Genomic DNA, 21,978 nt, shown 5'->3' on the forward strand with positions numbered 1-21,978 from the left:
GTTTGAATAGAGAAAACCTCATTTCTAGATCCCTTGATATCCTGAGCCATGCATCTCCACTTTAAGTTTTGGCAACTCTAAGTTCAGTTCAACAAACATTGTACATGATAAATTTATTGTACCTTTATTATATCCTAGGCCTGCTGTTAGCTCTTTTCGTAGCACAGTGTATAAGTCATAGAGCTTATGCTAAGTAATTTAGTGAGGCAGAAGGGTATGTATGCACCAAATATTATACAGATCAGCTTTAAAAAAATATTATTGCTGGCCTAGAAACAATTGGAAGCAAGAAAAGAGATTTAACTCAGGTACAAAAAGTGACAAAGACTCCGCAAATAAGGTGATAATCGAATTCAGCCAGGGCAACCTAAAAATTCACAAGGTCCAACGTATAGAGACTTCATAAGACAAAATTTCTAATTTAAAATGAGAATTTAGCAGCATTTAGAATGTCCTAGGCACTCTCCTGTGATCCCACAGAACACTGTACCTCTCTGTATTGTGGCAGCTTGCCTTGTACAAGATTTAGTTCCAGGTTACATGGACCAGCCAGAGAGGGCCTTACAGTAGGATCACAACCATTTCAATTCGGAATTCCCGGTGCCACAGGGAGCACTCAACACATTTTAAACCATTAAATTTTCGTAAAAGAGTAAATGAACTAAATGTTTCAGTAGCACTTTGCAGAGTGAATCAAACTTTTTAACTTACCTCTTTTTGCAAGTTGATTCTTTTGGATTTTAAGTCCCCAAATGGCCTACGTCTAATAAGGATTTTATTTTCCAGTGGCTGAACTTGGTCTTGTCTGGAGCTACATCAGCTAAGCGAAGGGTGGGCGTAATGTAGATCCCTAGTGACTGTGGTTGTCACTGTTTCCCGGTTTTGGGATTTTACAGTAGGCGCGCGCGCACACACACACACACACACACAACCACACCCCTTCTGTGATACACAAAGATGCTGGCATGTTCACACAACATACAATAACAACAAAGGTGCAAAAGGAAACCACAAAAATTAGCTGGAATATGAAATCTAATGGACGAATATAGTTTGGACTTAAGATAGTCAGGACATTTATCCCTGCTCCCTGCAAGGAAGACCACCTCCTGTCACTTTACAAGATAACTCTGGAATTTGCTTATCTTTTCAATTTTAGTACTTTTATTACGTCTGTTTAGGTCTATTTTTGCTTCCCAGAAAATTAGCACCTTTGCCTTTAAATCTCTTGCTGTAAATGTTAACCCCTTCCTAAGTGTGATTTCATTATTAGATTTTATTTTCCAATAATATATGCCCCACTTCATAATGGAAAGTAATGGGAGAATGGTATTCAAGTTCCTAAAACCTCTGTTTCATTATGATATTATAAAAATGCATCATTTCCACTGAGGGCAGAGAGAATCTGTGACAGCCATCAGACAAATTATAATTCATGTATAATATTTAAGAATTCAAGGAAATCCTTTAGGTCAAGTTGATAAAAAGTTTACTTAATCCTGGCAGAGCCTGACCTCTTGCAACCTCATGAGTGTTTGCTGAAGCCTTGGCTTCACGAGGCAGCTTATTAGAAAGGTAATTCTCAGGCCCGACCCAGACCTGTGAATCAGAATTTGCATTTTGACAAATCCCCTATGGGATTTGTGTGCACATTAAAGTTTTAGAAGGAAGAGTTAGCCAGTCATAGAGAAACTCCATGAACAGAAATTACTCTGTCTTTAATTTAGCTTGGGTTTCCTCCCAAAGATCTACAGACCCAAGCATTAATAATTTTCAGTATCTTGATTAAATTTACATTAAGATACATTCCTGGAATTTGGTGGTCTCCATATATTTCATTTTATATCCATTACAATAGTTCTGTGTTGTACAGACTGTCCGTCTCCTCCTTACCACAGGAAAACCAGGCATGCGTGGGGAGAAATGGATCAGCGATTTGAATTAGAGAATGATACGGAAGACTGACGAGGACTGTTCATTGTATGGTGGGGGTTTCAACTCAGTCACCACATTGCTTTCTTCTCAAAGAGTTGTCTTAGGCTTCAGCCAATGGAGTCATTTCTGCAAAGGAAAACCCCCAAACTTGGGGGTTTGTGAATAACATGCCAAATAAATTAGATTAATTAGGCACTTCTTTGCTTGAGTTTCTTTCTCCCACCATGGTTTATCTCTTTATTTGTGACCCTGAGAAGCCAAGGAGAGGCCACATCCTATGTAACTAGAAACATGGTTGCTGAAGGTATCCCTTGCCAGACAGCTAACGACCAGAGGAAAAGATGCTTGTCCTTTCCTTAAACTTGGCTTTACTGGTGGTAACAATGACATTCCTGCTGAAAAAATCAAGAGGTGTGGGAAAAAAGAGAAAAAAAAAAACTATGTCAACTCTTAAGGTAACAAAAACAATGTGGCATACCCAAGCTGCATCCCAGACATCCTTCTTCACAAGGCACACATTCTTCATAGTCTGGGTCTTGAACTTCACCTATATAGGAAGAGTGAGAAATAACGATTCATTTTTGCTGAGTGGAGATGCGTTCATTGCTATGAAAATATGTTGGCATGTAACTTGCTTTCTGCCCTTTCCTTTTCTCAGAGACAATGAATTTTAATTCTTTTAGCTGTTGCTTTGTTTTTAACCTCCAGATGTCTAAATGACATGATTATGATGCTACCTACCTCTTGATTTTATTCTTAGGCATTACCTGTAGTGGTAAAGACTAGCTTTGTTTCACCACCATTCCAACAGACATAGACATACTTTCCATCCTCCCAAATGATAAATTTTGCTTGATTAATATTTAGTATTTATAGTGTTTGTAATATTTATAATATGATTATTCTATTATTATTCATATTTTGATGATATTTGGGCTCTTGTATACCTTTTTGTTTTCTCTTATGCTGCTATTTTTCTGGCTTCTTTTTTATTTTTAGAGTATCTGTCCTTAATTCATCCTCAACTGTACAAGTAGAAATCTCCCAGCTCTTGCTTAGTTTATTTTGTTTGTTTTTAAATTTTTTTTATTGTGTTATGTTAGTCACTATATAGCATTAGTTCTTGATGTAGTGTTCCAAGATTCACTGTTTATGTATTACACCCAGTGCTCCATGCAATACGTGCCCTCCTTAATACCCACCACCAGGCGCACCGTCTCCCCACCTCCTCCCCTCTTAAACCCTCAGTTTGTTTCTCAGAGTCCACAGTCTCTCATGGTTCGTCTCCCTCTTTAATTGCCCCCGCTTCACTTTTCATTTCCTTCTCCTCATGGCCTTCATGTTATTCCTTATGTTCCACATGTAAGTGAAACCATATGATAATTGACTCTCTCTGCTTGACTTATTTCACTCAGCAAAATCTCTTCCAGTCTCGTCCATGCTGATACAAAAGATGGGTATTCATCCTTTCTGATGGAGGCGTAATACTCCATTGTATATATGGACCACATCTTCTTTATCCATTCGTCTTTTGAAGGGCATCTTGGCTCTTTCCACAGTTTGGTGACTGTGGCCATTGCTGCTATGAACATTGGGGTACCGATGGCCCTTCTTTTCACTACATCTGTATCTTTGGGGTAAATACCCAGTAGTGCAATTGCCAGGTCATAGGATAGCTCTGTTTTTAATTTTTTGAGGAATCTCCACACTGTTTTCCAAAATGACTGCACCAACTTGCATTCCCACCAACAGTGTAAGTGGGTTCCCCTTTCTCCACATCCTCTCCAACACTTGTTGTTTCTTGCCTTGTTAATCTTTGTGATTCTAACTGGTGTAAGAATCAAATAATAAATAACAAATAATAATATAAATAATAAATCAAATTTATTTTGATTTGAATTTCCTAGATGGCTAATGATGATGAGCATTTTTTCATGTGTCTGCTGGCCATTTGTTTGTCTTCTTTGGAGAAGTGTCTGTTCATGTCTTCTGTCCATTTTTTGACTTGATTGTCTGTTGTTGGGTGTTGAGTTTGAGAAGATCTTTACAGATCTTGGATATCAGCCCTTTGACTGTGGTGTCATTTGTGAATATTTTCTCCACTCCATGGGTTGCCTTTTTGTTTTGTTCACTGTTTCCTTTGTATTTGTATCTTTTTACTGTCATCCTGAGGATTCCTTTCATCCCTGTCTTCCTTTGATGCCCCATTTTCTGGACCTTATATTTTCAAATTCCTGTTCTATTTTTTTTGTGGAATGTACCCTTTACAAGTAATTATCCCAAGAGAGGATGCATGGGAGGTAAAGTTTTGGAAAACTTGCATGACAATACTCTTTTTTTTAACCCTCACACATGACTCATGGCTTGACTGAATTTAGGATTAAAAAGAGAAATGGTTTCTTTTCTCAAAAGTTTGAAGTTTTTGTTCCATTTTTATGTTTTAGTTCCCAGTATTGTTGAGAAGTTGTCATTCTGATAGCCAATCCTTCTTGTATGACCTGCTTTTTTACTCATAAGAGTTTATAGGGTTTTCCTTTTGCCAAAAATAGAAATCTACTTTCCAAATTCTTACAATAATGTGCCTTGGTGTGTGTCTTTTTAAAATCCATTATGCCGTACATGCAGAAGGCTTGTTCAATCTGGAAATTCATGCCTTTCAGTTCTGGGGTAATTTTCTGAATTATTTCTTTGTTAATGTTCTCTATTATGTTTTTGCTGTTTACTCTTTAAAAACCTAAATTATTTGAATTCCTGGGTTGACCCTGAATTTTTCTTCCCTCTTCTCCATTTTCTACTTTTACTTTTTATTTTAGTTCTACTGTCTCAGTGATTTTAAAGTTTTTTAAAAATCCTTTCCCCCCTTCATTTCCATTCTTCTATAATTGATTTTTGAAAGTTTTTTGAAAAAATTTTTAAAAGATTTTACTTATTCAGTTGAGAGAGAGAGAACAAGCAGGGGTGGGGCAGAGGTACAGAGAGTGAGAGAGAGAGAAGCAGATTCCCCGCTGAGCAGGGAGCCTGATGGAGGGTTTGATCCCAGGACCTGCAGATTGTGACTCGAGCTGAAGGCAGATGCTTAACTGACTGAGCCACCCAGGTGCCCCACTATAGTTGTTTTTAAAGATTTATTTATTTGAGACAGACAGAGCCCCCCCCCCCCACCCCTGCCACTCATCTGTGTGCATAAATTGGGCGAGGGCAGAGGGAGAGAATCTCAGACTCTCCACTGAGCATGAAGCCCAGTGTGGGGCTTGATCTCATTATCCATGAGATCTTGACTTGAACCAAAACCTACAGTCTGATGCCTAATCACCTGAGCCACCCAGGTGTCCCCCCACTTTATTCTATAATTTTCTTTTTTAATTTTTTTTTTTTTTTTTTTTTTTTTTGCAGCGCCTCATTTGGATGTGTCTGGAGTCTTGGAAGCTTGACTACCCTACGTTCTCCTACAAATGGACCTTGAGAGCTTGTTTGGAGGTTCTAGCAGGGGAGCGCAGCTACTCGTATACCCTTGACCGAAGAACGGTCCTCTCCTCTATCGGGGAAGGTCGTCCTCTTCGACCGAGCGCGCAGCTTCGGGAGGGACGCACATGGAGCGGTGAGGGAGGAAGGGGACCCCCGCCTAGCCAGCCAGATCAGCCGAATCAACCCTGGCGATCAATGGGGTGACAGATGTCGCAGCCAGATCGCCCTCACATCCTATTCTATAATTTTCAAAAAAAATTTCCAAGATCCATTTTTATTTTCTGAATATTTCTTAATGTATTTTTTAAATTATGTGTTTCCGGTCTATAGTATAATTTGATATCTGTATATATTGCAAAGTGATCACCCTCAAAATCCAGTTACCATGCATCACCCTATAGTTGGTCCCCTTCAGCCCTTTCTCCCAGCCCACACCCTCTTCTCTCTGGTAACCATGAGTCTGTTCTCTGTATCTATCAGTTTTGTTTTGTGTCTTAGATTCTACATATGAGTGAAATCATATGGTATTTGTCTTTCTCCTGATTTATTCCACAAGCACAATACCCTCATGGCCCATCCATATTGTAAATGGCAACATTTTATTCTTTTTTTTAATGGATCAACTTTATCCATTCATCTACTGGTGAACATTTAGCTATTTTCAGGTTTTTGGCTATTGTAAATGCCATAATGAACACAGGGATGAGTATATCTTTTCAAATTTGCGTTTTCTTGTTTTTTGGATAAAAACCCAGTAGTGTTGTAACTGGATCATGTGGTAGTTTTATTCTTAATTTTTTGAGGACTATCCATATGTTTTCCACAGGGACTACATCAAATTACATTCCCACTAACAGTGTATGAGGGTTTCCTTTTCTTTGCATTCTCTCTAACACTTGTGATTTTTGTCTTTTGGTAATAGCCATTCTAATGGGTATGAGGTGATATCTCATTGTGGTTTTGATTTGTGTTTCCCTGAAAACTAGTGATGCTGAACATCTTTTCTTGTGCTCATTGGCCATCAGTTTGTCTACTTTAGATGAGTCTTTAATGAATTTTTAGTTAATTTTTGTGTATGGTACAATGAAGTGGTCCACATTCATTCTTTTGCATGTAGCTCACCAGTTCTCTTGGCACCATTTATCGAAAAGATTCTTTTCTCCTTTGTATGTTCTTGGTTCTTTCTTCATAATCAATTGTCCATATATGCATGGGTCTATTTCTGGGCTCTCAGTTCTGTTCAACTTACATGTCCTTTTTCTTTTTCTTTTTTTTTCTTTTTTTGGTGTGCCAGCACCATATTGTTTTGAATACTATAGCTTTGTAGTATAGTTTGAAGTAAGGGAATGTGATATCTCCAGCTTTGTTCTTCTTTCTCAAGATAGCTCTAGCTATATAGTATCTTTTGAATGGTGAATTTAGTCCATTTACATATAAAGTAATTATGGGCAAGTATATACTTACTGTCATTTTGATTATTGTCTCCTGGTTGTTTTTGAAGTTCCTCTCTCTTCCCTTGTGGTCTGGTGGCCTTCTTTAGTGTTATGTTTAGATTCCTTCCTCATTTTCTTTTGAATATTTACTATGGTCTTTTTCCTTTGTGGTTACCATGAGGTCCACATATAATATCCCATGTATATAAGAGGTTTTTTAAAGTTGACAGCATCTTAATTTTGAACACATTCCAAAGCTCCACATTTTATAATTTCGGTGACATACATTACATCTTTTAATTTTATGCATCCATAATTATTTTAATTTTAATTAATTATACTATTTTTGTCTTTTAACCTTAAACTTACTTTGTAAGTGATAGATTCACTATTCACTACCTTTATCATGTATTTACCTTTTCCAATAAGATTAATACTTTCATATGTTTTCATATTATTAGTGTCTTTTCTTTTTAGTTTAGAGAAATCTCCTTACCGTTTCTTGTAAAGCTGTTTTAGTAGTAATGATCTCCTTTAGATTTTGCTTATCTGGAAAACTCCTAGCCTCTCCTTCATCCTGAAGGATAACCTTTGCAAGTAGACAATTTTTGGTTGGAAATTTTTTTCTTTCACCACTTTGAATCTGCTACTCCCTTCTGGCCTATAAAATTTCTGCTGAAAAATTTTCTTTTTTTTTTTTTTTTCCTAAAGATTTTATTTATTTGACAGACAGAGCTCACAAGTAGACAGAGAGGCAGGCAGAGAGAGGAGGAAGCAGGCTCCCTTCGAAGCAGAGAGCCCGATGTGGGGCCCGATCCCAGGACCCTGGGATCACGACCCGAGCCGAAGGCAGAGGCTTAACCCACTGAGCCACCCAGGCGCCCCTGAAAATTTTTCTAATAAGCATATGAGTTTTCTTTGTAAAATAAATCGTTTGTTTAATAAACAAATAAATCGTTTTTCTGCACCTCTTTTTAGATTCTCTCTCTTAACTCTTACCATTTTAATTATGTATCTTGGTGTGGTTCTCTTTGGGTTCCTCTTATTTGGAATTCTCTGGGATTCCAGGGCCTAGATGTCTGTTTTCTTCCCCAGGTTAGAGAAGTTTCTAACCATTATTTCTTTGAATATTTTTTCTGTGTCTTGTTGTGTCCCTCTGTCTTTTTAAAAAAGATTTTATTTATTTTAGTAAGAGAGAGTGCAAATGAGTTGGGAGAGGAGCAAAGAGGGAGAAGCAGAGAGAATCTGAAGCAGACTCCTCACTCATCACAGAGCCTGATCTCATGACTATGAGATCATGACCTGAGCCAAAACCAAGAGTTCGGTGCTTAACTGACTGAGTCACCTAGGTTCCCCTTGATGTGTCTCTTTTATCTTTAGTTGTAGAGGTGCTGTTTATCTAGTTCTCAGGTCCTTTTTGGAGGGAAATTATTCGGCATGTAGCCATAAAATTATAGTATCTGTAGAAAGAGATGAGTTCAAAGTCTTTTTACACTCCCACCCTGAATCCCCCTTCTAATCTCTTTCCATTCATTTAATAGGTTGGATCAGATTGATTGGTACAAACAGAGTAAGTCGAGCTATATGCCATGCAACTAGTTTTGACATAAAGATGGTAGATTTTATTAAAAAAATAAGTTCCATTTCTGGGAGTATGGAATTGGGTATATAAGTGAACAGACTCTGTCTTTAAAAAATCTGCCTTCCCAAATTATTTTTTCAAGACTTAAATCCTACACTACATTAGTGAACATAAAGCAGAAAAAGGAATGAATGTCTTAATTATTCTAGAAACATCTTGGAGCTCTTTTTAGCACCAGACCAGGCATAATTCTTATATAGAGCAGAGAAAATCTGTAACATTCTTACATGGAAAAGAACAAAAAATTTAAGTCCTGTTTTTTAATCTCCTTCCCATGTAAGATATGAAATTGGGCTGTAGCAATAACACATACAATTTATAGGACATTTCATATTTTCAAGTAGCTTTAGGTAAGCTTATTCTCATCAGCTTCTCACAGCAACCAGCTTGGTGCAATGCTCACCCTTTCCCACACGAAGAATAAAAGGCATAGAGAAATTAGACTCATTTTGCGCAGGGTCTCATAACTAGTAATAGGAAAGGAGAAAATTGTTGGTCAGGACCTTCAAATTCTGATTTGATTTCCTCTCCATTATACCCCACCCACAAACCCTTGATTCAATATCAATGTCTCTGTGATCAGCTGCATTACTGTGTCTCTGGAATGTGTCTGAAGAGACCCAGAGAAAGGTGTGTAGAGGAAGAGGGAGGAGCAGCCATCAGTGTCCCCACTGGACATACAGTCACACAAAGTCATCCCAGGTGCCAACATTAAAGCCAGGAGGTCAATTCAAATCTCAGAGCCATCCCGAGGTAGAGCCCCTCATGCTACCTCCTGGTATAAGACTGGCCCAGAGCAGCCTTACCTTGTCCACACTCCAACTTCTGGCAGGTGTGGTTGCTGGGCACTATGAAGTAGCCATCCATGCATCGTGTGCAGATGTGTGCACGGTGACAAAGTTCACAGTTGTCTGAGCAGGGCAGGCAGGTGTGCCCCTCGGCAGGATAGTGGCCTGCTGGGCAGCTCTCCCAACACTCCCCCTGATACAGGAAGCGCTCCTGGCCAAGCTTATCTGAACAGATGGAGGGGCAGCCAAAAAGAAGAAAAATGTACAAAATTAACTGTGAAACTAATATAACCTAAGATTTAAATTTTTTTTAAAATATTTTATTCATTTATTTGACAGACAGAGATCACAAGTAGGCAGAGAGGCAGGCAGAGAGAGAGAGGGGGAAGCAGGCTCCCTGCTGAACAGAGAGCCCGATGCGGGGCTCGATTCCAGGACTTGAAATCATGACCTGAGCCGAAGGCAGAGGCTTTAACCCACTGAGCCACCCAGGCATCCTAAAAAAATTTTTTTTTAAAGATTTTATTTATTTTTTTGACAGAGATCACAGGTAGGCAGAGAGGCAGGCAGAGAGAGAGGGGAAGGGAAGCAGGCCCCCTGCTGAGCAGAGAGCCTGATGTGGGGCTCCATCCCAGGACCCTGAGATCATGACCTGAGCCAAAGGCAGAGGCTTTAACCCATTGAGCCACCTAGGTGCCCCATTTTAAAAGAAAGATGTAACTGAGCACTTTGGCTTCTAGGGGACCAGGAGTATAAGAATGCATTTAATGAAAAGTTCAACATCTATATGCTTATGGTCGAGAAGTTTTCCTTGCAGGGAATAATTTTTCAGTATTTTGTACATTTGAGTGAGTCGGGACTACCATCTGGGATGTCGCTGTAAAAGCAGAAGCCACATTCTGTGAGTAACTATGAATCAGAAAGTGTTTAACTTTCCCAAGGGCTCCTTTTGGTTTCTGTGGAGGGTCTCAGACTTGGGAGCTGTGGGGATCCTATGAGAATAAACAAAGGCTTCCTGATAGAACGGTTTCTTTGAGAGTCCCGATTTTTAGAAAGGTTTTGAATTCGGTTATCAAAATCACACACTTGTATTAACTGTCCAAAAGTCTGAATTTTTGCATGGCTGCCAGTTCCTACGGTGACAGCGTAGGATGACGGTCACCTTTTTGACTCCTTAAATGGATTTCTGGGAGTCCTGAGCTTCTGTCAACACTGGAGTCTACATGGAAAGAATTAGCAGTATGTCTAATACGAGACTAAGGGAAGTTGCTTTTGGAGGGAATAGAAAATTCGAACCAATTATAAACTCACACTGAATGACAAAGGGTTAGAATAAGTTTGTATACACATAAAACAAGATGAACGAAATGTGCCTGGAGGTCCCCTGCCTTTGCCCTCCTGGAGTTTTTTTTGTGTGTGCTGAGTGTGTGTAGAGATCTGTCTTCTCTGGATCAAGTCTCCCATATGCTCCTGCTTCTGCAGAACAGCTGACTTGTGTTTCCCCAAATAACTAGGGCTAGTGTTCACTCGTGATACTCTACGTGGAGATCCAGAACCATTGACCTTCAAGGTGCAAGGCTGCTGAATCTGTGGCTAAAGATATCACTCTCCCCATGTTGCAAAAGCAGAATCTTAACATTAGTGTAATAGTCCTTGCCAGCATTCAAGTATTTCTGTATTTCCCTAAACATTCTGTATTTCAAGTATTTCCCTAAACGTGGCACTCTCAAATGATCTAACCCAGTGTTTTGTCCTTAACTAAATCCCTAGTTCAAATCCAGTTTAAAAATCACACCCTTGGATTATGGGCTCTGAAGCTACCTCTTTAGTGTTTGTGATTTCCAACCTGAAGTCTGCTGGTTCCCATGGGACAAAGGCAATAAAGAGGACTTCCCTAGGCGGGTGCAACAAAGTGTCAGCCCTCTCCAAGTTTGAGTTGGAAGAACATTCTCCTCTAAGGGAAGGAGAGTGTTTGGGAGGATGTCATGTGCATTTGGGGATGATAGGGAGCCCAAACCCCTGACCTGGTAGAACGTGGAATCTTGACACCACAAAAGGGCGAACATTCCAAGCTATGTTCTTCTCAGACACCTTATGAAACCCTAGCAAACCTCATTTCCACCAAGACTCATTCAGAAAAGATCCTGTTTTTCAGAGGGCCAAACTTCTGAGATATAGTTAGGAAGATCTGAGGAGAACAGTGAGAAGTTACTCCCTCCTCCATTCAGCCGTTGCTGTCCGTCCCCTACACCCTGACATGACATCACCTCAGGATCCAGAGGCTTGGGGGCAGCCTGGCATATACAGAGTTCTAAATACTTATTTATTGTAGGAATGATTGAGTAGCTAAGTGCATTAATATTTAGCAATATTCCCATTTTTCTAATGTAACCAACTGGATTAATAATCTAAAAATAAAAATTAACAGTGATGGGTTTCAATACCAGATGAAATGTTCTCCAATCCCATTTATATTATTCAGACATGGCTTTGTTATTTGAACCACTTTGGGTATTGCCATTTGAGTTAAAAAAAAAACCAAACAAACAGATTTGGATGGTCTTGGTATTTGAAATACACGGACCCTGTAAAGGAGTTAACTTAGATGCCTTGATCATGGGCAGATTTTCCCAAGGTTTGGTCTAGGATTACCCCAAGATGTGCTCAAGTTTCTAATAGCCTGGGTAGTATGGCAGTTTTAGTTTTCACTGGTAATTTGGATGTCCCACGGATTTAAATTACCATGCATACATTTTTGGCCACTTGACTAGAGTCTCAGAATTTAAATTATTGTGACAATATGTAAGAGAAGCTGGTTCTAGTAACAGAAGGGCTGATATTTTTGTTAGGTGCAAACCTTTCATGTGATAATATGAGACAAGAATGAAAGTGCAAGAAACTCTGAGATTGGCTTTCATTTATACTTAAGAGCAATTAGCTGTTTCTAGAGCAGCTAATTTCATTAGAAGAGAATGTGGACTCATGTGAAGACGGCTGAGGGAACCCCTGGATGGCTCAGTCAGTTAAGTGTTCGCCTTCAACTCAGGTCATGATCCAGGGTCCTGGGATTGGGTTTCACGATGCACTCCCTGCTCAGTGGGGCGTCTGCTTCTCCCTTCCCTCTGCACCTACCCCCTGCTCATGCTCTCTCTCTCTCAAAGAAATAAATAAAATCATAATCTTAAAAAAAAAGAAAGGCTGAGAGATTCTGAAAATAAACTATAAAGTTTACTTCAACATTTTTCTTCCTGTAGCTGTTGTGTGATTGGTCAAATTTAGTTTTGGGTTCAATTTCATAGAGGACAAATCTGGACAAGAACATTAGAGGGAATCTTCACTCCCAGGGCTGGAGGTCTGTATTTCCAAAAAGGATTCAGACCTAAATCTTAACAAAATTACAGTTAAGCAAAGGTGAAATTTCTGTGAACTGCTGGGAGGCACTCGTGTGTAGGCGGCACCCTATAGCCAGAGGATTTCAGCCTTTTAATTTTTTTTAACGATTTTATTTATGTATTTATCTGAAAGAGAGAGAGAGAGAGCAAGGGGAGGAGCAGAGTGGAAGGGAGAGGGAGGGAGGAAGAATTTCAAGCAGACTCTGTGCACAATGTGGAGCCTGTCACAGGGCTTGAGCCTGCAACTCTCCGAGATCATGACCTGAGCCAAAACCAAGAGTTCGAGGCCCAACTGACTGAGCCACCTAAGCGTCCCTCAGTATCAAAGCCTGTTGGTATGGAACTGCCTCAGGTCAGAGATCCCTTGTCTTTGCCACTGTTTCCTGTATTGGCGGTGCTCAGGTATGTCCTAGGGATGACATGCTCTGCAAAGGAGGGAAATCAGAGCCGCTCAACAATGCCCCCTCTGGCAAGGCCTTCCCGCTCACGAGAGCTGAAGGTGATGTTTCTTCTCTGACTTGTGGTAGGATTCCTTCCTTCCTTTGGTCTTTAATATTTTCTTGTGTTTATAATCCATTATTAGCACAGATCCCTCTGTTAGGCTGTCAACTCCTTGAAGGCAAGCATCATGCAACCATTTATTGTCTTGTCCCAGGACCACTATGTGTAGTAACTTCCACAGGTGAACTTTTATTAAGATAGGGAGTAAACATAGACTTTTAAACAAAAAAACTGAGAAGTGTCAAAGCATCTTTTGTGTGGATTGGCCTAAGTAACTGTAGGATGCATAGAACATTCTAGACATTTGTTCAGTATTCAAGGGAATCCTTAATTTGGACTATATATGAAGAGTCAGTGTGTTTTAAATGTGAAAGGGAATTTTTTAGATGCTGTCTTGCCTATATGTCACCCCCAGCCCCATTTTTTTTTTTTTAATTAACAAAGAGAGACTCAAAGAGGTGAAGAATCAGGATTAATGTCTTCTAGTTCATTAGTCACAAAGCAGGAACTAGAACTCAGTTACTCTGGTTGCTGGTACTGACCTGCTACTGAACCATTCATTTATTCAGTTATACTGTGCACGCTGCGTGCTGTCCCAGTGCTCAAAGCTAGTGCTCAGGTAGAAACCATTCACTGCTTTTATAGGACATAGAGTCTTATGGACAAGATAGCTTTCAAGATTGAGGATGCCTGTAAAGGGGTAAGCAGAAGCTCCAAGGATGCACATATAGAAAGGTCCCATCTGAGAAAGGAAATTGGGACAGCACTCATTGAGGAAATGATGTTGAAACCTACAAAATAATTAGAGGTCAGGCAGATAACAAGTGAGGAACATCTCCAGTGAAGTCTTTGAACACCTAGGGAAATTGGCATGGCCACAGGCGTAAGTAGGTACAAACAATAACAGTGGTGGTAGTAGTGGTGATAGTAAGGGTAGAATTTAGTATTATATTGAGTACTTCATATGTGCCCAGCCCTGTTTAAGTGCTTTGTTATTTTATCTCATTTAACCTCATTTTATTTTCATAATCTTAAAAGTAGAAAACCATTATCACCATCTTATAGATGAGGAAGGAAACAGAAGGAGCAGACCAGAGAGAAAATTTGACATAGATCTACCTTGTTTACATGACAAACACACAAAAATATTTTAGTTTACACAAAGAAATGTGTTCTCTCCCATTTTCCTACAAATGTATGATACTCTCAATTCAGTCTTCATTTTTCTTGGTTATATTAATAAAGATAAATAGTTCTCTTCCACCAGGAACAAAAACAACGTGTGAGCATGATGGTGGTGGTAACTGATGGCCTTGGGATCGGTGAGACAATAGGGAGTGGTGGGGAGAGCAGCCTCCTCTGATGTCCCGACAGTCATTTGGGGAATGTAGGCCAAGTGGTGCCCAGTGTTGTGCTCCAAGTTTTCAGAGAAAACAAACCAAAACAAAACCAAATAAAACAAACAAAACAAACTACCAAGGTTTTCTTTGAAATTTCCCAATTTTAAAATTTGGCTGAAATGTTAAAAGGTCAAATAAAATACGAATCTGGCCCACATGAGGTAAAAGTGGGGGACAGACATATGAGGGGAAGTTGGAAAGGAGTCAAGAGCAAACTGCAGAGGATCTTTGATATCATGAAATATAATCCAATGACAGCAGAAACTTGAACTGTTAAAGCTGAGACAAAACAATATTTTTGTTGAAAAAATTCCTTTGTTCCTACAGTAGGGCTCTGACAACTTCTCAATAAAATAGCTCAGGGCTGAGGAGACCTTGACACAGCCTCTATTTCAATATTTCTCTTGAAGACTGAATGTGTCTCCCTTAACATCCTCACTTTTCACTTTCACCGCAACAAATCTTAGCTTTCCTGACGGTCTCATGTCTGACATCATGTCTGAATGACCTTTCTCCTTCTCCGGAAAGACATGTCTTAGCTTCTCTCTCATCTCCTTAGGGACAGTGAGTCTGTGTCTACGATAATGTGAATTCGTTTCCTGACAAGAAGCAGAAACTTCAAGGTTGTATGCACTCCCCAGCGAACAGCTTTCTGAGATCAACCCCTTGTCTCCAGATTTGAAGCTTCTGAGTCAAACCAGGGGAAGAACAGGTTTAAAGAACGGAAGAAGAGAACAGCCAGACTTCCTCACCTACTCCACAGGAAGTACAGTTGGAAGGCTCATTTCCTTGGCATTCTTGGCAGGTGTGGTGGCATAGATGACATTCATTCTGAAATTCAAATGTCCCTGAGGGACATTTGAAAACACAGCGGCCATTGTCAAAAGTCCTAGAGGAAGAACAGATTTCAGAGTTTATAAGGGTGACTTTCTGGAACGGCTCTAAGTATGAGAACATGTGGCGTTCATGTTTCACTGCACAGACTTGGTTTCATTGTTCCAGAAACAAGGGGGATGCCTGGGATTGATCATCTTAGAACATGGGGAATATTAGTCACGTACCCATCCTTGGCCCAGGGTTTGGACCCAACAGCAGGCATGCCAGAAACTGGCTCAGGATGCAGTCCTGAGTCTGGTTCCAAATAAGCTAACCGGTGCCTGCAGGGATTAAACCCATACTGTGGGCCCCAGCCAAACCCAGTCAACAGTCACATGGAGGTCTTTAAAATTTCAAGACACTAAATGGGCCTCTGCATCCAGAGGCCTCGGAGAAAAGCTCTTCCTTTGGTTATCAGCATGTGCACACTTTCTAAGGGAAATGCCAACATCAAGGGCTCTCAAAGGGGTAGAACGAAGCATGGTCCCGTAGCTTACGTGCTACTTATAAACTTGATCCATGCACAAGGCAAAGTAATCGATGAACTCTGATTTTGCACACCATTTTTGCAAGGGCTTCCTGATGCCTAAGGTACCAGCTTTTTTTTCATCTTGTTTGCAAACACCTACATGGGCACCACGAATGAGTTAGAATGGGGGCTCCTAAAACCTTTGATTTTATACACATAAAATACATATCATAATGTCACTGTTGATATTTTCATAGTTTTGCTTCTTTTCTTCCTTCACAAAGTAATCCCAAGAGCAAACAGGATGAAGTAAATCGTATCCAAAAATTTTGCTCAGAAAAATAAGAAATGTTTAGCAAGGGCAAGAGTCAGATAGCTAATGCGGATTGATGAAGTCAGCCACGGGACTCTGCCCCTGGAGTTTCTAAATCAGTAAGTCTTTGGGGGAGAGAGCTGAGAATTTGTTGTTAAGCTCCGGGGCGATGCGCATGCCGTTGGTCTAGAGACCGCGGTTTGAGAGCTGCTGTTCCGCCTTCTGCTCGCTGGTAGTACAGATGACTGTGGAATCTGCTAAATGAGCCCTAAGTTAACACAGGTGGCGTCCAGTTGGATCAGTTCAAGTTTCTTCCCAGCAGTAGTTACTGTCTCAGTTGGGAGGTTAACTCACCATGCAGCACACACTTATCCCTGATGGTATAACATTGGCATCCCCACCGGACAGAGTGGAGGGCCTGTCAGCAAAGCTAGGGCTCCTTTCTCCCTCTGCTGCCTCTCTCCACCCCTCACCCCCCAAGCCGGACCTCCCATGGAAGGACAGGCATAGGCCTGGGGTGCACTGGCGTGTCTAAGTCCCACTCTTTCAATAGCTAGAGCCAGCCCTGAGCCGGGGATGCGCCATTTCAGTCACAGGGTTGTGGAGGTCGGCAGGGGAGCAAGGCAACCTGAGTAGGGTGTTGCTTGACATCTTCCATCTCATCTCCACACCCTGAAAGTCTGTGTCATTTGCATCTGTTGGCAACAGTGGGATTAACACCAACATCATAAGACAGACAGCCACCTCATTCTTGCATTCTCCGCCCTTTGGTTTCTGGTCACCATACTGAGCACTGCTGGAGTGAACAAGGCCTGTGGCCCACTGCAGGGCATGGAGTCCCAGCCCCGAGCAGACGCGTATGCACATCTGGTTGTCTATGTCAAAACAGATCCCCTGTGCCATGGGGTCTGATGAGAAGGCTGCACTCCCAGCCCAGACTTTCAGTTGATGGCACTCAAGCCGACTGGGAATATCCCTGCCCCACCCCGGCTCTGGCATCTGAGCTAGACTTTTTAAGGAATCATTTGGATGTGACTAGTTAAAAACCCAAAACCTCCCTTTAAGGAAAACTGTGTAAGAGCTTTCTGAGGTTTTTAAACAAGGAAGCTGCTAGATACTCTGCAGAAGGGAGAATGGGAATGTTTATTAGTGAAGGTTCTTTTTTTTTTTTTCCTCCTAAATTCTGCTGCAAAGGGAATGAAAAGTATGTCATCATTTTTGCCTTTTATAGAAAGAGCTGATGAACTTATTTAGGGGGAAATAATTTCTCTTGGGATGAGTGATCTAATACTCTCAATGATGGGAACCATTTAGAAGCATCCAGAAAGTGGGGGCAGCAGACTTGGGGGTGAAGCCGAGGGTGTAATACTTTCGTGTTAATATATGCGTGGGGCAGCCTTTCTGACTTGAGTGCTTAATTTTAAGAAAGTACCAAGCACATAATGGTGCTTGAAATCACCTCCCTTCGTATCTACTCTAAGGAAAGCGAAGTTGAAGTACAGTTTTTTGTAAGAATGTGATTCTTTCTAGAGATCAAAACAGAGAAGGAAAACAGTCACGTTTAGGTAAAGGCGCTGAATTACACCATCTCCTGCAAGCCCACCCCCCTCAAGGAAAACTGCTAAGGAACTTGAGAAAAGAACCAGCTCAGGTGGCTCAGATTTCCACTGACACTAACAATTTTCCCTAGTGGAGAACAGATGACCTTGCTCTGGGCTCCGTGGGGCTGAAGACAATTTCCTGTAAAGCCAACCCAAGTCCTTTCTGGGACCGCCCGTCACCCACTCTGGATGTCTGAGACAACTGGGCAAGCTAATCTCTGCAGGGAAGGCATTTCTTCCCCAACTCATGTGTGCTTTTAGCCTTTTCATAATCAGCGAACCATTCCAGGTCCAACAGGGCTTATGGAAAGAAGAAGTCGGCAGAGTGTTACTGAGCTGGGCAGAGGTAATGTTCTCCATATTGGCACTACGTTTTCCGACATCCGGGGGTGGGGGTGGGGTGGGGTGTGTGTGTGTGTGTGTGTTTGTGTGTGTGTTACAAACTGGAAGAGATGAGACGGTGAATCAGGTTTAGTGGATCCTCTGCTGATTGTTGGTTTAGCCCAAGTACGTCGTCACAAGGGCATTTAATCTACGTTCTTGGTACTTTAATTTTTTTTTCTTAAGGTTTTATTTACTTGAGGGGGAAAGAGAGTGAACAGGGCGAGGGGCAGGACAGAGAGATAATGTTAACACAAAATGAAATCTGGCAAAAAGTCTCTCCGCACCCCCCACAACGAATTCATTGAAACAGATCAAATAAAGCATTTGAGGGTAGATCAAAGTAGAGGTAACTTTTAATGTTTTTAATTGGTTCATTGACTCTATGACTCCTTCAGGACTGGGTTGGGAAGCCAGCTTGAGCCAGGAGGACCAGGAGGGCCATGAGGGCCGTGGCACTGAGGGCTCTGCATGTTAGATAGCAGTGCCAAAGGAGGCTCTTTCTGCCTCCAAGTTTTCAATCCTCTCTAAGGAGCTAAGCCCAAGAGTTAATGTTTCCATTAGAGACCTAGAATACAAAGAGAGGGCTTCCTCAGGTTTGGTTTTCTGTAAAACAAGTTTGGGGTTATGTTATTTTTAAAAACTTTACTAAGGAAAACATTTAAATATATATAAAATAAACACATATACAAGACATAAAAGTACCCTTTCCTCTGTATTCATCTCTCAGCTGCAACAATTTCACTTCATGGTCAATCTTATTTATATCCCCATCGGTTTACTTCCCTCCCATATCATTTTGAAGCAAACCTATAACTTAAATATGAATACTTCTCTCCTAGATAAAAACTCCTTTGGGGGGTGCCTGGGTGGCTCATTCGGGCATCTGTCTTCAGCTCAGATCATGATCTCAGGGTCCCGGGATCAAGCCCTGCCTCAGGCGCCCTGCTCAGTGGGGAGTCTGCTTCTCATTCTCCCTCTGCTCCTCCCTCCTGCTCATGTCTTCTCTTTTTCTCTCAAATAAGTAAAAAAAAAAAAAAATCTTAAAAAACAAACAAACAACAGACATCTTTAGGGATGATTTTTTTTCTGCCAGGACTAGAGATATCTAAAAGCTTAAGACCAGGAAGAAACTTGGACAGATCAACTGTCCTGGGTATTCTGTTTCTCTCCTTACCCTTGCCTCAGATCCATTTTTTTGTCATTATTTGTCCTGCCATGTCCTGGAAGTGTGCCAACTAGACCCTACCTCCCCAGGCTCACTCCTCCCATTTGTAAGTGGTGTTTCCCATTGGCCTCCACTTAATTCCAGACGAGGGAAATCACCAGCAGATCTATGGGTGGGAGGAGAGAGAGACTGGGGGTATTTATTCCCCCTACCCCGGAGCTGTAGCTCTGCTTCCTCCTTCCATGGTTCTGGAGTGGCCATGTCCCCTACAGCCCTACTTTCTATCAAGCTAGCCTGCCCCCCACCCAGGGTTGCAGCTTTTGCTTCAGGTCTAGAGTGTTAAAGCTGGTCCCTGAGCACTTCACCAACCCTTGACTTTGACCTCCTGAGCTACCTCTGAGAATTCATGAACCTAACTCAGAGCTGGACATAGAGCAGGTGCTCAAGACCACCTTGAAGGGATCTGATTCCACTCAAGAAAATTCTTTGGAAGATACTTAAGAAAAATACTTTTTGTCTTTTAAGAACAACTCAGTAAACATCAACATCTTTCCAAATAGTTTTTATCTCCTCATCGTTTCAACCCTGTTCTAGCAAAATGCAGATTTAAAAAAGTCAGGTAGTTCCTTGCTATGATATGATGCCCTCTCTTGGACATATTTGCAAGTAATTTTTATCAAGGAAGAGAGATGAGCGAAATGGAGTGCTCAGGGAGATGAGAAGAAAACTCTTCCTGGGAAACAAGATTTCCATAGAACACATGAGTTCAAGATCCATGAGCATGCTTTTCTTTCTTTAAAAGCTAAATCATGGGCTGCTTATGCCAGTTGTGCTACCCCAATGTCCCAGGAACTGTATCTCTGATCTTAATGTACCAATGGGCTTCAGTATTTTTCATGGCTATTTATGGTAGTAGAGTTGTTGTTGTTGTTGTTGTTTTCCCTGACTTTTGAAGAACCTGGGACAATCCTGACTTCTGCAGTATACACCGGAGGATGGTAATAGCCCTAGTAAACAAATGCTAGTAAGTTCCTTTAGTTCAAAGATGTCCAAACATGCAGTGGGGCTTGACTGTTGATATGGTGAGGAGTTAGGAGAAGCAGGACCCATATTCAGAATGATGTCTGTACCCAAGAGTGTGTCCTGAAGCTGCTTGAAAGCAAATCCAATATGTAGAGGCATAGATATCTAAAAGAGACACTTGGAAAATGTTGCCACAGTGAGCAGTAACAATCCTTAAGACTTCTTTGGTGTTTGTCTCCCTGCCTCCCTGCCTCCCCGCCTTCCTTTTTTCTCTTCCTGAGGAAGCTATCTGGACAGCCAAGCCCATGATATTGATTATACACTTTACTATTTCTTGAATCATTACTGTGTGTTGATCACTGGGGGGGGGGGGGGCTAGGGAGACAAATACAACCACAGTTCCTGCTCAGGGGATTATAGTCTTGAGGAAGAATTACATGAAATGACTGTTGTACGAAGCAGAGGGACTGTCCATCCTGGGGATTTATCTGCCACCAAAGCAGCCTCATCATACTGGTCTGGAGAGAGCCTGCTTCCTAGGCACTTAGTAGAGCAGTGATGGGGCTACGCATTCAAACAGTCAGCCAACAAGTCTTAAGGGCTCCAATCAGAGGAGCATTGACTAAAAACACAACAGTCTTCCAACGCTCTATGCTAGAAATTCCCAGTGTATTTGCAGATTCTCATTCCGTTCAGATGCTTGTTATTTCCCCATTCATTCAGCTACCGAACATTAATTGAGTGCCTACTATTTTCCTTGTCCTGCGATAGGTAATGAGATACAAAATGAGTATTTCATGGGGCTTCTCGAAATACAGCCCCCCTATAGAGAGATAGAGATTTGTAAATTAATGTCTTAAAATGTCTCAGGTACTTATGGAAGTTTATACAGAGCCCAGAGGAACATGAGGAGGAGAAGGTTAATTCTGGGAAGTGGTCAAAATGCCTTCATGGAACAGTTCATCCTTGAACTGACTTTAGGAATATGAGGAGCTGTTTGATCAGCAGATGGAGACGATGGGTGTGCAGAAGGGGATGCAATTGCAGCCATCAAAGACACCATTTTCATCGATGGGAAAGCCCTTTTAGTGTCCAGGTAACTGCTTCTTGCACAGGGTGCAGGGCATCATGGGAAGAAGATGCTACAGAGCTGGCTCTATGGCCGGACCATGGATGGTTTTTGTGTCATGGGAAGGAGTTTGGTTCTTTTTCCTATAGACCCAAGGGGTGACTTTAAAGTGGTAAACACCTTCTCTCCCCATCCTGCCACCCATGGGCTCCCAACCACAGGAGATACTGGGAGGTCACTCACCTTGTGATGGGGCAGTCAGTGCACTCTTCCCGAGTTGGCCCCCAGCACTTGGCACATGAGGCTTCACAGACTTGGCAGTGGCCATGCTCATCAATGTATTCTCCTAGGGGAAAAAAAAAATCCAATTGTTTACCTCATTCCTACATGGCCGTGCTGCCTGGGCTGTCAGTCTGAGAGCAGCCAGATCTCTCTGGGGCTGCCTAAAAGCAATGGAAACAACCCGGCAAGGAGACCTTGAATGGCTTCAGTTGCCGCTCCTAAATCCTGACCTTACAATAA

At 41.4% G+C, this 21,978-nt stretch overlaps 1 protein-coding gene across 2 annotated transcripts in view; it reads right to left on the reverse strand.

The window, feature by feature from the left end:
* PCSK5 (proprotein convertase subtilisin/kexin type 5) overlaps nt 1-21,978 on the reverse strand; it is a 452,950-nt gene that overhangs the window by 85,167 nt on the left and 345,805 nt on the right. For both annotated transcript variants that reach the window (XM_059143276.1, XM_059143274.1), the window contains exons 21-24: nt 21,700-21,802; nt 15,309-15,445; nt 9,282-9,488; nt 2,414-2,482 (exon numbers count right to left, since the gene is read on the reverse strand). In XM_059143276.1, coding sequence (XP_058999259.1) covers nt 2,414-2,482; nt 9,282-9,488; nt 15,309-15,445; nt 21,700-21,802 — 516 coding nt within the window. The remainder of the gene's footprint in view (nt 1-2,413; nt 2,483-9,281; nt 9,489-15,308; nt 15,446-21,699; nt 21,803-21,978) is intronic.

Source organism: Mustela lutreola, chromosome 12 (assembly GCF_030435805.1).
Source record: "Mustela lutreola isolate mMusLut2 chromosome 12, mMusLut2.pri, whole genome shotgun sequence".
In the NCBI taxonomy this organism is placed as follows: Eukaryota; Metazoa; Chordata; class Mammalia; order Carnivora; family Mustelidae; genus Mustela; species Mustela lutreola.